Source organism: Alosa alosa, chromosome 6 (assembly GCF_017589495.1).
Source record: "Alosa alosa isolate M-15738 ecotype Scorff River chromosome 6, AALO_Geno_1.1, whole genome shotgun sequence".
Lineage (NCBI taxonomy): Eukaryota > Metazoa > Chordata > Actinopteri > Clupeiformes > Clupeidae > Alosa > Alosa alosa.
The window spans coordinates 14181242-14195120 of NC_063194.1; the positions used below are offsets into that span (position 1 = coordinate 14181242).

At 43.0% G+C, this 13879-nt stretch overlaps 1 protein-coding gene across 2 annotated transcripts in view; it reads left to right on the forward strand.

Annotated features, from left to right (window-relative positions):
* Positions 1–13879, forward strand: part of LOC125295565 (voltage-dependent T-type calcium channel subunit alpha-1I-like) — a 171731-nt gene that overhangs the window by 35902 nt on the left and 121950 nt on the right. For both annotated transcript variants that reach the window (XM_048244882.1, XM_048244883.1), the window contains exon 3: positions 1431–1695. In XM_048244882.1, coding sequence (XP_048100839.1) covers positions 1457–1695 — 239 coding nt within the window. In that variant the 5' untranslated portion in view covers positions 1431–1456. The remainder of the gene's footprint in view (positions 1–1430; positions 1696–13879) is intronic.

A 13879-nucleotide genomic window follows, 5' to 3' on the forward strand; every position in this document is an offset into this window, starting at 1 on the left:
GAATTCAGTACCCTCAAATTGTGTGAAATAGCCCCTTTACCGACTTTTCCTCAAATTTGCCAACAGGACTTTTTCTGAACGTTTGTTAGCTATCTGCTCTCTGTAAGAGCTTCGTCTGCACTAAGAGCTGCAGCTCTCCCAAATCCCTCCAAGTCACATTCAGACCAGGGTTAGAGAATCTGCAGATTTAGGTAGGTGCTGTCAGAACATAAAATACACACACACTTTCAGTCACCCCCAAATCGGATATAGTTCTGTTAGTGGGTCTATGGGGAGGTAAGCAGCCACATTACTGTGTGAGTAATGAAGTGTTGCATATATTGGTTTGTTAGAGTGTGGGTTTGTGCACCTAACAACATAACTTTGAACTTGAGTTGAAAACCAGAATCTAGCATGTTTTCTCCGAGCTCTGTATCAGTGTGTGTGAGAGATAGAGAGAGGAAGAAAGTGTGTGTGTGTGTGTGTGTGTGTGTGTCATTATGGTTTTCAAATACAATGTTGGAGACAAAGTTGGAGACATAGAGCGACATTTTGAAATACTGCTGGGGCAGCATGCAGCATTGAAGCGAGAGAAAATCCAAATCCTCATTCTCCACCCTTTTCTTTCTTTCTCTCCCTCTCCTTACCTGTCCTGTCTCTCTCTCTCCATCTGTGGCAGCTGGGCCAGTTTAGAGCCATCCAGAGAGACGGGTGCTGGCTCTGTAATGCTGGGATGCTGGAGGGGTGCTGGAGGATGTGGGGTGGAGGGTGGCAGTGTGTGTGTTGGGGGGGGACTCTTGTCACTTCAGCACTGGCAACAGAGGCAGGAGAAACCGCTGACTTAGATTCAGCTCATCACCACAGCAACGCTGACAGCAGGTGGAATTGGTGTTCTGGAACAGAAACAGAGTGGCTTATTAATTTTAATGGATGTGCACAGGGCTAGGTAAAGTAACTCCCTAACAGTGTGGGGTGGAGCAGCAGCCTAACCCTCACACAGAGAACAGAATCGGTTGTGGACAGCCGCATCATTCTTACCTTACCAATAAAAAAGCATGGCAGAAGCAGAATGAGTTAATCTACCAACAAATACTGCAGAGAGTCTGTGTGCTGAAGGCAAGGCAATGGCAACAGAGATGACAAAAAAGCTTTTTAATGATCATTTTAATTATTCAATAATGTTGTTTGAGGAGGAAGTCCTCTTGCAATGCTGTGTTTTCAGTTTTCTCCAGGGAGCTATTCGGAGCTAAATGGGTTTGAGTGCAGGTGCAGTTATTGTGTTACTAACAAAACTGAGAAGTGGTGGGTTCCTCGCTCTTATTAAAAAAAAAAAAACTCTGTATGGCCAGGAGCAGTTTGGCTGGTGAGAGTGGGCAGCTGTGATGTAATGTTACATGCTTTGGATCCTGACACCCATTTAATGTGTATCCCCCCTCTTCTTTACTTTTTAGGCTGCTGCTGCTGCTGCTGCGTCGCCATGACGACCGAGGACTGTCCCGTGCCACTGGGTGTGTCCCAGTCGGGGGCGGGGCTCTGCGAGGACTACGGCCCGACGCAGGCAGACGACATCATCGAGGAAGTGGGCCCGGCGGACGACGTGAGCAGCGACCTGAGCACCCTGGTGATGCCCTTCCCGGAGCTGGCACCCGTCGTCTTCTTCTGCCTCAAGCAGACCACGTTCCCACGGAGCTGGTGCATCCGCATGGTGTCCAGCCCATATCCTTTCACCCCTCTTACCCTAACGCTGAGCTCCAGACAGCGGTGGAATTCTTGGACGGGTCCAACCCAATGACTATAAAAAACAGTGGACAGTGGACGCTGGAGAATTAACCAAATATGGTTAACTATTTAAACAAATAGGGCATATGTAGCCCATTTCCTGTACCACATACTTTGGCTCCCAGAAATACTTACTACGGAGACTCTATCTCCAGTTTTGCCAATATGGCTGACCAATTTTAGCTTCATTTTTCCTCCATCCTGTCCATATTTTTGCAGTCATGGGTCCAACCCAGGTCCTTCCACACAATCTGCTGCTGTCTGAATGAGCGACCCCTAACACCTCACCCTTGACCCCTTCACCCCTGAGCGTTCAGTGTTTCAGGATCAGTGAGGATCAACCACAGAGTGCCCTCCTGACACCAATACTGTGAGTCCATCCCCAGAGGGTTTTACTTTCTTCTTTGTAGTGCCAGTGACACAGTAGAATTGTTTCTCGTTTCTTTTCTGATGAGTAGTTGTTGGTGGCATATAGGCTTACTGAGTGAATACTATTTGACTGAATATATTGAAAAGAAAAACAGTGTATAGTAAGCATATTTTAAGTATAGTATAGTTGTAAGTATAGTTTTATTTTGAGTACATTGTTTAAAGCAGTTTGCATGATGAGCATATTCATCACGGACATAAATCAATAATGTGCTTAATATGAATTAATCATTAATTCATACTTTGCCACAGTGTGAATTATTGATATTACATGTTTGGTAAAACGTAAGTATCAGTACAGGATTCATATCTGGGAGATGTTGACTCTGAATGTCATGTGGGCTTTTTGGAAGTGCTTTTAGCTTTGCTCCTTCATAAATTCATGAATAAAAAGTAATTGTCTGCATCTGCTTGTGAATTGTGTGGTATCAACAGCAGTAGGACATGGGCTCTCAGATAAAATGCAGTACTGTTGATGGTGCAAATGTAGTAGAAAGTGCTGTATGGTGTGACACAGTGACTGTTAAGGCAACCGTAGACCAGGGCAGATTTCAAAGCACTAGCAACGATGCTGACCAACCACTTAGTCGCCTTATGTTGCCTTTTTGTGGCGAAGAATAGTTTTACTTTGCACACAGTAAAGACTGCCCACTGTCCACTAGACTGTAAGATACATTCTGCTGCTAACTACCAGGATTGTCTCTTTAAGGGAATATCTGATGATTACACTGCTTCTAAAAGACAAGTAGGCAAACTCAGCAGCCACAGACGGTGGTCTGTCGGTATTGGCGATGCTGCACAAACTGATTAGAGCCACAGGCGCTCATCGACTGGCCATCAGGTGACCATCAGCTAGGCCTGTGCTCGCTATTAGAACCACGGAGTGTGTTGAACTATTGTCTGTGTTTAAAGTTCATAAAATGTTCCTCTCTGTATTCTTTTTTTCTCTCAAACTTTTTTTCTCTCTCTCTCTCTCTCTCTTTCTCTCTCTTTCTTTCCCCCCTCCTCTGTCTCTCTCTCTCTCCGTGTGTGCTAGTTATGGCAGCCAGCTCTGTCTGCCTGGGGGACATGCTCCCTTAGAAAGTGTCCAAATCTAATTTCACGTCTCCACGTCTCTTTGGCTGACTCACTCATTTGATCGGCTCCCAAATCCAGCTCTTTTACTGAGGTTTGTGTGTGTGTGTGTGTGTGTGTGTGTGTGTGTGTGTGTGTGTATGTGAGCAAGCATGTGTGAGGTTTTTTTGTATGTCAGTGTGTTTGTTTGTGTGCATGGAGCAAGGGTAGAAAAGGCAGTGGAACTTTCTTCAAGTTGATTTTTGTTTGGAGCTTCTGTGCCGTCTCCTGCGTGTGTAGTCATGAATCCCTGCAGCTTCCTCTAGTGCCGTCACCATGGTAGCCATGGCTGTACAGCTCAGTGCACCTGTCCCTGCTGATGTCCAATCACCGACTCTGTCTCTGAGTTCCCCATTCAACACATCTTAAAGTGTGAGTGTGTGTTTGTGTGTGTGTGTGTGTGTGTGTGTGTGAGAGAGAGAGAGAGAGAGAGAGAGAGATAGAGAGAGTGACAGGCAATGCCCTACTCTTATAAGCAAAAAAGCCCTCCTCCCAAGATCTGAAGTTAATTACCCCTAAACATTAGAAGAGGTATCTGAGCGGCTTACAAGTGAGAGGGGACACTGCGATTTGTTCTGTGTAGTGCATCGCAGTGCCAGGAGGCTTGTCGTCGGGTAATTAGTGGTCAGAAGTGGCTGCGTGGAAAATAAAGTGCGAGCACAGGGAGATGTGGCCAGCGAGGGAGGGACAGAGAGGTGTTAAAAGCAGACCAACGTCTGACTGGCACTTGCAGTGACCCGGCCTGACACTGATGGACTGCACGTAAAACGTCCAGGACTGAGGGAACACGCGTGCTGGGGGTCGGTCAAATGGGACTGGGTTTGTCGGGTGGGTTTGTGTACTTGACTAAATGGTCCAGTTTAAGTGCAGTTGAGATTTGAAATGTTTTGCTGGGTATTATGTATTATTCCACTGCTTGGTTGACTTCCCCATTGTCCTGCGTAATTTAGAACGTGTATTTACCCTATGTTATTTGCACACCTATGAAGTAGATCCAATTTGTTGGCCATATCACACTTGTTTATTAATTCGCCGAACTCGTTAAGTTTAAATGAACTGTCACGTTGCATCCAAGCTGTAAAATACAGATGTTCAGAACATAGGAACATTGTAGCATATGACGAACGTGGATTTTAGCTAAAGTTGGATGACATGTAGGTTAAGAAAATAGCGATGTTTCAAAGCTAAAGGTTCATCAGAATCCTGAGATATGTCTGCTTGACAACGGGAGAGATGGAACTAACGACTGGCCTTTGGCCATAGCAACTATCCATTTAGAACTAGTAACGGCATTTTGTGCTGTAAGTTGAGAAATGTGTTGATATGTGGCGGAAAGAAGTAGTTCTACAAACAATACAGTTTTAGAGATTAAAACGCTTTCATTATAACAGGAAATGAACACAATGCAAGTGGCAACAGTGGAATAAGCGGGATAATGGACTTCACGCTGTTCGACTATACAACGTTAATACATTTTTCCCCGCTTCGCGCTGGGCTGCTTTACCATCTAGAACGTGTATTACTGTAACTTTGTATAACAACTAGGGCTGTCAAAATAACTGATTAATTTCGATTAATTAATTTGAGAAAAAATAACTGATTAAAAAAATTAGTGCAGATTAATCGATTCCGTATGACCTTTGACCCTGAGCCGTTCTAGTCAGACTGTAAAATGAAGAAGAGAGAAGAAAACGTGCTGCCTGGATCATTGATTGGAACATTTACTTTTAAAAAATGGCCTGATGATGTTGATAAAAAATAAAGTGTTGAAAATAAAGTCCTCTGCAATGTCTGCAGCAAGGAATTTGCATATCACCGGAGTTCATCAACTCTATAGTTGCACATCAATGCAAAGAAATAAGTGTTGACATTGAGGGGAGTGTTAATTCATTTTCATTGTGTCCCCTAGGTTATATCTGTGGCCTGAAATGCCTTGTATGTGAAAAAAAAAACTTTTATTTGAACAGTGAAGATAATAATAAGAGTTTTTGAACTTTAATGTCACTAATGCTGATTATTCATTGATTCATTTGAAATTAAATATTTAAAATACTTTCACAGTAAAAATTATATATGCGATTAATTTAGATTCATTAATCACAGAGTATGAAATTAATTAGATTATTTTTTTTAATCGATTGACAGCCCTAATAACAATGTGTCATTCATTATCCCTTAGGCCTACTTAATTTAGTTTGATCATGTTTGATCATGTTTGACTACAGAAGAGCATGAGAATGGACATCAGTGTGTTTTGGAGTGTGTATGGAAATGATGCATTAAGTACAAGGAGCAGCAGAGCTAAATAGATCAGAAAAAGGATCACAGAAACCTTAAATAGCCATGTTCTGTACAGTTGCTTTGCTTGTGTTTTAGTATTTTACTGGACTGTGTTTACTGTAGCACTGTTGTCCCCATGAAAGATACAGTAGATGTGTTTCATTTCTTCTCCACTGTTTAACTTACCTAATATCAAGAACTGTGTGACATGTTTAGATTACAAATTATCACTTGGTCACATAGCCACAAACTGCTGTTTTCTTCTGGCTTGAACACTAATACCACATAGGTATGTTCTGCCAGCCTCCAAAATCAAACAAAAAACATATAAACATAGAAGTGCACCTAAAGATAATGTTGTTCATCTGGGATTTGAGGCAGGCTCAGTTTAAGTGTGTCAAGGCAACAGCATGGCTGTGTTTGCCTCTATCATATGTCTCTTTTTGTATTAGTCCTGTGTGTGTGTGTCAGTATGAATATTCTGTGGGGTTCTTTGTGTGTTAGTGTGTGTGTGTGTGTGTGTGTGTGTGTGTGTGTGTGTGTGTGTGTGTGTGTGTGTGTGTGTGTGTGTGTGTGTGTGTGTGTGTGTGTGTGATTGTGTGTTGGGTGGCTATTTTAGAACATTGTGTGTGTGTGTGTGTGAGAGAGAGAGAGAGAGAGGAGATGGAGCTGATATAACCAACTTGACAGCAGACTGTCTGCCAAACACTGTCTTCACCTGACCTGTGCGCCGACAAGCCATCTCCAATGAGCTAAAGGGAAGTATGCAGTGTGTGTATGTGTGTGTGTGTGTGTGTGTGTGTGTGTGTGTGTGTGTGTGTGTGTGCGCGTGTCTGCATTTTGTCAAGGAGAAATGGAATGGATCTGTGTACGTGTGTGTGTGTGTAGAGAGAGAGAGAGAGAGATTACCATATCAGGCTTTTTCCTTGCATGATGGGAATGGGTGCACTCTACCACGCCATTTTTATGCACAGACATGACGATGAAATCTTTTCGAGAGAGCTCAATAACCACCTACAGCTTCATCAATATGCCCCTGCCAACATCAATCTCTGATGCAGCAGAGACAAAAGATGACAATGCTCGTCAGCCCTGCCCTGTAAAATGATAATGAAATTACAAACCTTTTGACTCCTGATACTTTGCGTAGATTAGAATCCGTCTGCCTTGTCAGACCTCTGGTAATGACTGCTCTCAAAAAGAACTCCAAAACCCACAATGCCTTGTTGTACTGCCACTTGACGCTATACGGACATTTCATGTAAAAATGTCAGTGCAGAAAATAGCTTAATGAGAAATGGGTGTTCGTTTGAAATCTCCTTATATAGCTTTTGGTTTTCACTGCTAAAGATGAAGATGTTCCTTCCAGGAAAATGTTCCTTTAGCTTGGAAAGCAGCGGAGACTGTATGACTATTAGGAGAGGGCAAAGAAAGCGGGCGGGGCAGAACAAAATGAATCTAACCCTCGTGGTCAAGTGTGCATTTTGGGTCGTTGACTCCCTTATTGAATTTTAAAGGTTACTTCTTCCCCGACTCCAGCCGTGAGCCCCAGGGGAGTTGTGTTGGAGGGAGTTGTAGAGCTCCACTAGGCTGAGAGCCTCTCTGCTCTACGGTGAGTTCCTTAACACACGCTGGTGCTTTAGGGCCTGGGGCAAACGGCTATACCGACCAATAAATCACTTTCGACGCGAACAAACTTAGTATTGAACCGTAATGTGTTTACTTATGCCGCCGACGGTTATGGTATGTAGGGTAGCGTGTCTGACTCTCTCGATATCTCCCATGGGCTATTAGACACCCATGCTTACATGTGCAAAACACACACACACACGCACACACACACACACACACACACACACACACACACACACACACACACACACACACAGATTTAGTTCGTCCCTATGCTCTCTCCTGACTCCTCCATCTCTGTTCTCTGGTTCTCTGATGTTCAAGAGAATTTGACTTGGGTGTGATTTGTGATTCAGCATGTTAGTAATTCCAAGACATTATTCCCTCCTTCACACCCTGCCACGCCCCCCCCCCCACCCACACACATACACACACACACACACACACACACACACACACACACACACACACACACACGCACACATTCCCAGACACAATGACACTGTCTGATACCTGTTTCATCACCTCCATTTTGTCCCACTGTCAGGCACACTGGCGAACTGCCCACATTGTGTCTTTGCTGTGCTCCAGAGACCTACATTGGTGACATTGGTGTTAGAAGTGGGATTGCGCTGTTAGACCTTTCGAGAGTACATTTGTTATCACATGTACGGCACTTTACAAGTGACCCCAGGATAGGTGAGACCCTCTGTGACTGACCTGGTGATGGCTTGGACACCGTGTGTGATGGACCTAGCGATGGGGTGAAGCTTGGCTGTGGGATGCGTGTCAGCAGTGCTGGTGGGGTGGATGAAGCGTGAAGCTGGGCTTCTCAAAGGAGAGGACGGCATGACCAAGACTGTCATACCAGTTTAGTATGTGCGCTGCTAGCTGTGATAGCAACGAGTCAGGTGGTTTAAGGGTAGCAAAGTTCCTCCTTTGCAGCAGACGTGAACAGCTAATGGATTTTTAGTAGATTATTAAAATATAGTCGAGGGTAATAGTCCATAGAAAACAACTTGAATGCTTGTAATGTGGTTTGAAATGTTAAATAGTTGAAGTGCAAGTCAATGAAGCAATTTTTTTTTTTTTAATTAGGACACTGCTGCACTATCCTGTAGCTATGCTTAAAACATTATAATCAGAGAAAAAATCATTTCAGCTGTGATACTGTCTTTCCTTTGGATCCACCAAAATAATAATTTGATGTTGGCAAGTAAACACATCAAGCTCATCACCTTGAGCGTGCAGCAGTATCTTGACTGATTAACTAATGCACCATGCGTAACCAAAACACCAATACAAAATAAAACAATACACAATATTGCAAATGATAAAACATTTGTGGAAGTTGTGGAATGTACTAGACGTAAAATTCAGAGAACCTCAAAGCAAAAACAAGCTTGTTTCAAAATGGCAGTGGTTCTTGCACCAGATATTGGTGATCTAGTATATGACAAACTGCTTGCAAAGTAGTTTGCTATATGAGAGTGTGCTACTGAAATAGCACATTTGATATTTCACTGGAGTTACTGTTTGAACAGCTGCTGCTAAATAACCAAATGAATGGTGTTCTCCACTGGCTGCACTTTAGAAGTGTGCTTGACCCACTTCCAGAATATTCTTCAGACAAAGTTTGTCACAGTAGCCTACCTTGCAAACTGTAATTATAGACTCTGGCATACTGTAGGCCTCAAAAAAGAAAAGAACATGCCGTTTTGCCACCAGTAGTCCATTCACTTGGAGTGAGCCACACATCTAAAATGAGATGTTTAGAAGCAAACATCTAAACGTAGTCTTTTGACAAACTGACCTTCTCTGACCCTAAATGTGTGCTAATAGTCCACTCTATTGAGTTATTGCTCATTTTGGACCTGATTTACTAAAGGTTTGCATGTGTAAAACTGTGTATACATTTGATACCACCCACAAACAAATGTGCAAGTGTATCTACTAATGCTTGTGCACTAGGGATTCCTTCTTTCAGATGTGCAAGATAACATGTATTATCCATTTGGATCTATGCTATGTATTATAGAGTTTAGGGAGTTTGTATCTGAGTCCGCAAAATACTGAGAGGTGAACATGCAAATAAAATAACTAGCACAAGCCCCCTTGCTTGATTATTAGTGCAGTCAAGTTGTTTTTTGAGCATTCTTGAACATTCATTGAGTACCTAAAGCAGGTGCAACTTCATTATCACTAACCAAAAATCAAGCTAATCTTGTGACCAAGATTTTAGAGAATTTTATATTTATATTAATTTAGCATACAATATCCATTATGAGAATATGCAGCCAATTTCAAGTTCACATATGCAGGCTACAATGGATGCATAAAATAAAAATGCTGCTCCTATACAAAATGTTATCGTAGTTGTAGCTGCAACCTCCATGTGCTACTCTGAACTAAGCAGAGAAATTAGGCATAGCATACATTATCTCATCCAAGGCCTACGTACTATAATATACATACTGATGATAGTTTAAAATAAGGCACCTTTCCCACACTCCCTCAGCAGTAGCCATTTTGAATGAATCTCTGATTGCTAGTCCAAATATACCAGTCTCATCAACACCTATTCCCAGCAAAAAAAAAGATCTACAGGGAGACCTACTGTAGTTTGTTTTTTAGCCATTAGCCAGTATACTGAAATAAATGTGTTGAAGTACAACATAAATTGAAAATAATGAGACAAAAGATGGGAAATTGCCTGAATTCAATCCCCCTGCTCTTCAGCCCTGAGAGATCTAAAGCTGTTAAGCCAGCTGAGCCACTATACAAACCTATACAAACCATTAATAGAACTAGCAACCAACCTTCTGGTGCCGTCGGAAAGGCTTTATTTACCGATTCGCTCTGGATTTCACGTTCATCCACCCTGCAGAGAGGCCGTCCCAAATCTGACAATTAATTCTTTTAAAACAACATATTGGGAGCAAACTATTTGACCAGACTGCATACTGATGTCTAACTGATGCATTTTCAATTACCTGTGTGGCAAAAGAGTGTAAGATATTACACAATTTCTGAAAGATATTGTTGTGTCTTACCGAAAAACTTTTGCTTTCAACAGCAAAGCTAGTTGTGTCTCACAGTGTTCTTGTGGTGCTTCCTCTAAATGGATGAGCAGAGAAGGGACACCTGCAGGGTAAATGGATATTGGGGAATGTAGTCATGTAATGCACTTCATCCGGAGGACACACTTTTCTTCTCTTCTGTGCTACTTTCAAAAGGAATGACTTGTGTGGTTCATATTTCTTCCTGCGAAGAAGAACAGAAAATAAATGGCAGCAAATAAGGGTTGTACAAGGCCTGCTTTGATTAGAGTCTGAACATACACACACACGCGCACACACACGCACACACACGCACACACACCCACACACTCATGCACACACACGTACAGTACACACACGCATGCACACACACATGTACACACACATACAAACACACACACACACACACACACACACACACACACACACACACACACAAAAACACACACACACACACACAGACAATAGATTATACCCTTAGTCCATTTGTGGAAGTGTTAACAGATCGTTTTGAGGTGCACTCTCAAGGCTTTGTGTTCAGCTGTAGTTGGGAGAGATTGCTTTTCTGACAGAGCACTTCTGAATGCTAGTGTCTCCTCCTACAGTGGACACACACACACACACACACACACACTCATAAAATAAGGCACAGAAGAGATATATGGCATGGACAAGACTGCACACAAAAGCATGCAGAGAGAGAGAGAGAGAGAGACAGACAGAAGGAGAGAGAGAGACAGAAGGAGAGAGAGTTATCAGTGTGAGTAAGCAGTTGGACAGTGACCTTGCATGTCCTTGAAGCCCTTCTCCTCTATGATCTCTGTAGTTTGTTCAAATAATATCTGTTCACTTTTCCTTGGGTGTTCGTGCAACATTTTCAGTGGTGTATCCATTATTTTACAGCAGGAACTCACTTGCTGTTCATATTTCATTTATCATGCTCAAACAGCGCTACAGAATTTCTTTCAATATACACTGTACAGTAGATACCATGGCACCACATCGTTGTACGTATCCCACTGTTTTAAATGTGCTCTTTTATAAACCTCCCCTGGCTAGTAACCTACGGGGGAGCTGTAAATATCCCATGCAATTTACCCAGGGTTAGTGCTTTGGATCCTCTTCCCCCAATTAGACCAGTTGTGGCCACAGCGTTGGATCGAGCAGCATTAGGTATGCCATCCGAGTTCTCTCAGAATCCTTGCTAAATGGAAATGAGGTTTTATAGCTGTGGGTCTGCTTGTCCCTACCTGCATAGAAAACTGCCTGTTTTTTTAAACGGCTGTTTCAACCAAGGCCCACACGTCTTGTGTCGGAGTGGAAATAAACCCCTGAAAATGGTCCTTTAAGAGATGCCGAAAGGGTTTGTGAATAAGCATGATGGGTTTAAGTGGACAATTTTTGGGCTAAGTTGTCTTCACACAGACATAGTCTCACTCTCACCAGATAAACTGAGGACAGGACTACATTGTTGAACTAAAGATGAATTCTGAACGCTTTACGGTGCTGTGGACAAGCAGTCCGCTTCTGGTTAGTTACAGTGCTGAAGAGAAGTGGTATTGTGGTAGTTACAGTGCTGAAGAGAAGTGGTATTGTGGTAGTTACAGTGCTGAAGAGAAGTGGTATTGTGGGAGCAGATATTTTGTGGAAATGAAATGAAACCGAAGAGGAGGGATCTTGACCTAATAAAATTATCTACAGACTGAGTCTGGAAAAGAATTTTCAGTGCAAAAATGACAGAGAGGAAGATGAAATTTTTCATTTAATGTCACACATATTCGTCCAGTGGGATGGGGCTCCATTTTCCCTCTGAGCTCACTCCCACGCTTGAAAGAATTACATGCTGATCAGATTCAAAACCCCAAAACCACCCATTTCTATTGGGAACTTCAACACATTCTTCAAATATTACATTTTCAGTGATTTAAAAAAAAAAAAAAAAGATATCAGAGTGGAATTTTAATAGTAATTGTGAATGATGAATTTGTTGTCATCGAGAGTATTATGGGATGTGCGATAGAACAAAAAGAGAGAGACTGTGTGTGTGTGTGTGTGTGTGTGTGTGTGTGTGTGTGTGTGTGTGTGTGTGTGTGTGTGTGTGTGTGTGTGTGTGTGTGTGTGTGCTTGCACTTGTCTGTGTGTATTATGGGTCAGGGGTTTGCTTTTCTCTTTCTTATTGAACCACAGGACATCAAAGCTGTAAGGCATGTGTGTGTGTGTGTGTGTGTGTGTGTGTGTGTGTGTGTGTGTGTGTGTTAGGGCTCTCTCCACGGCAAGACACTCTCTGTCTTTTTCACACAAACACACATAAAAACACTCTCGCTCTCTCTCTGTCTCTCTCTCTCTCACACACACACACACATACACTCTCTCTTTCTCTTTCTCTTTCTGTCTCTCTCTCTCACACACACACACACTCTCTCTATCTCTGTCACACACACACATACACTTTCTCTCTCTTACTCTCTCTCTCTCACACACACACACACACACACACACACACACACACACACACACACACACACACACACACACACACACAAACACACACCTGAGGCAAATGTCAGGTGTGATTATCATGGTGGTAATAATAGGGAACAGGTGAAGCCATGTTTGAGTTACTCAGCGAAGGGCCAACAGTCAAACGTGGCTCTGAGGATTCCACACATGACAGCTGAGATGTGTGTGTGTGTGTGTGTATGTGTGTGTGTGTGTGTGTGTGTGTGTATGTGTGTGTGTGTGTGTGTGTGTGTTTGTGTGTGTGTGTGTGTGTGTGTGTGTGTCTACCTGTACGTATACGTGGTCCCTGTGTTTGTGTTTGGTGTGCAATCAAGTGCATCATAGCTTATTGGCATTGCCATTATTTGTGTGTGTGTGTGTGTGTGTGTGTGTGTGTGTGTGTGTGTGTGTGTGTGTGTGTGTGTGTGTGTGTGTGTGTGTTTGTGTGTGTGTGTGTGTGTGTGTGTGTGTGTGTGTGTGTGTTGTATTTTGTTGGTAATTTGAGAGGTATTTTTGGCGCTGGAGGTATCCAGAACACAAACACACATTTGCAGGGAGAGGAGGAACAGCATCATTCAACTTGTCTGGCTCAAACACATCACCACCCACAACCTGTCTGTTCAATCATTGCAGCACAGCACACAGCACATGCACATCATGCACATGACACACACACACACACACACACACACACACACACACACACACACACACACACACACACAGTACATACACATACACACATCAATGATACCTGCACAAACATGCACGAATGCTTGCACGTGCACCCACCCACACACAACACACACACACACACACACACACACACACACACACACACACACACACAAGCACTAACCAGTAGAGAGTGATTGAGTGACTTAGATATTGTTAGGGAGACAGAGACAGCAGCCACTGAAGCGTTTCATCCTCATGGAAGACTCTGCCGTCTCCCTCTTCCTCTAGTTCAAGGTCTATTCAGAGCAGATAAAAGTGATTGGGCTGTTCTGCGTTCAGCTCAAATAGCCCTCTGTCCATGTTTAATTGTTGGTTTTCTTCTCGGCCTAACCAGCTGCCATTCACCGGGGATGCGCTGGAGATGGGCACAC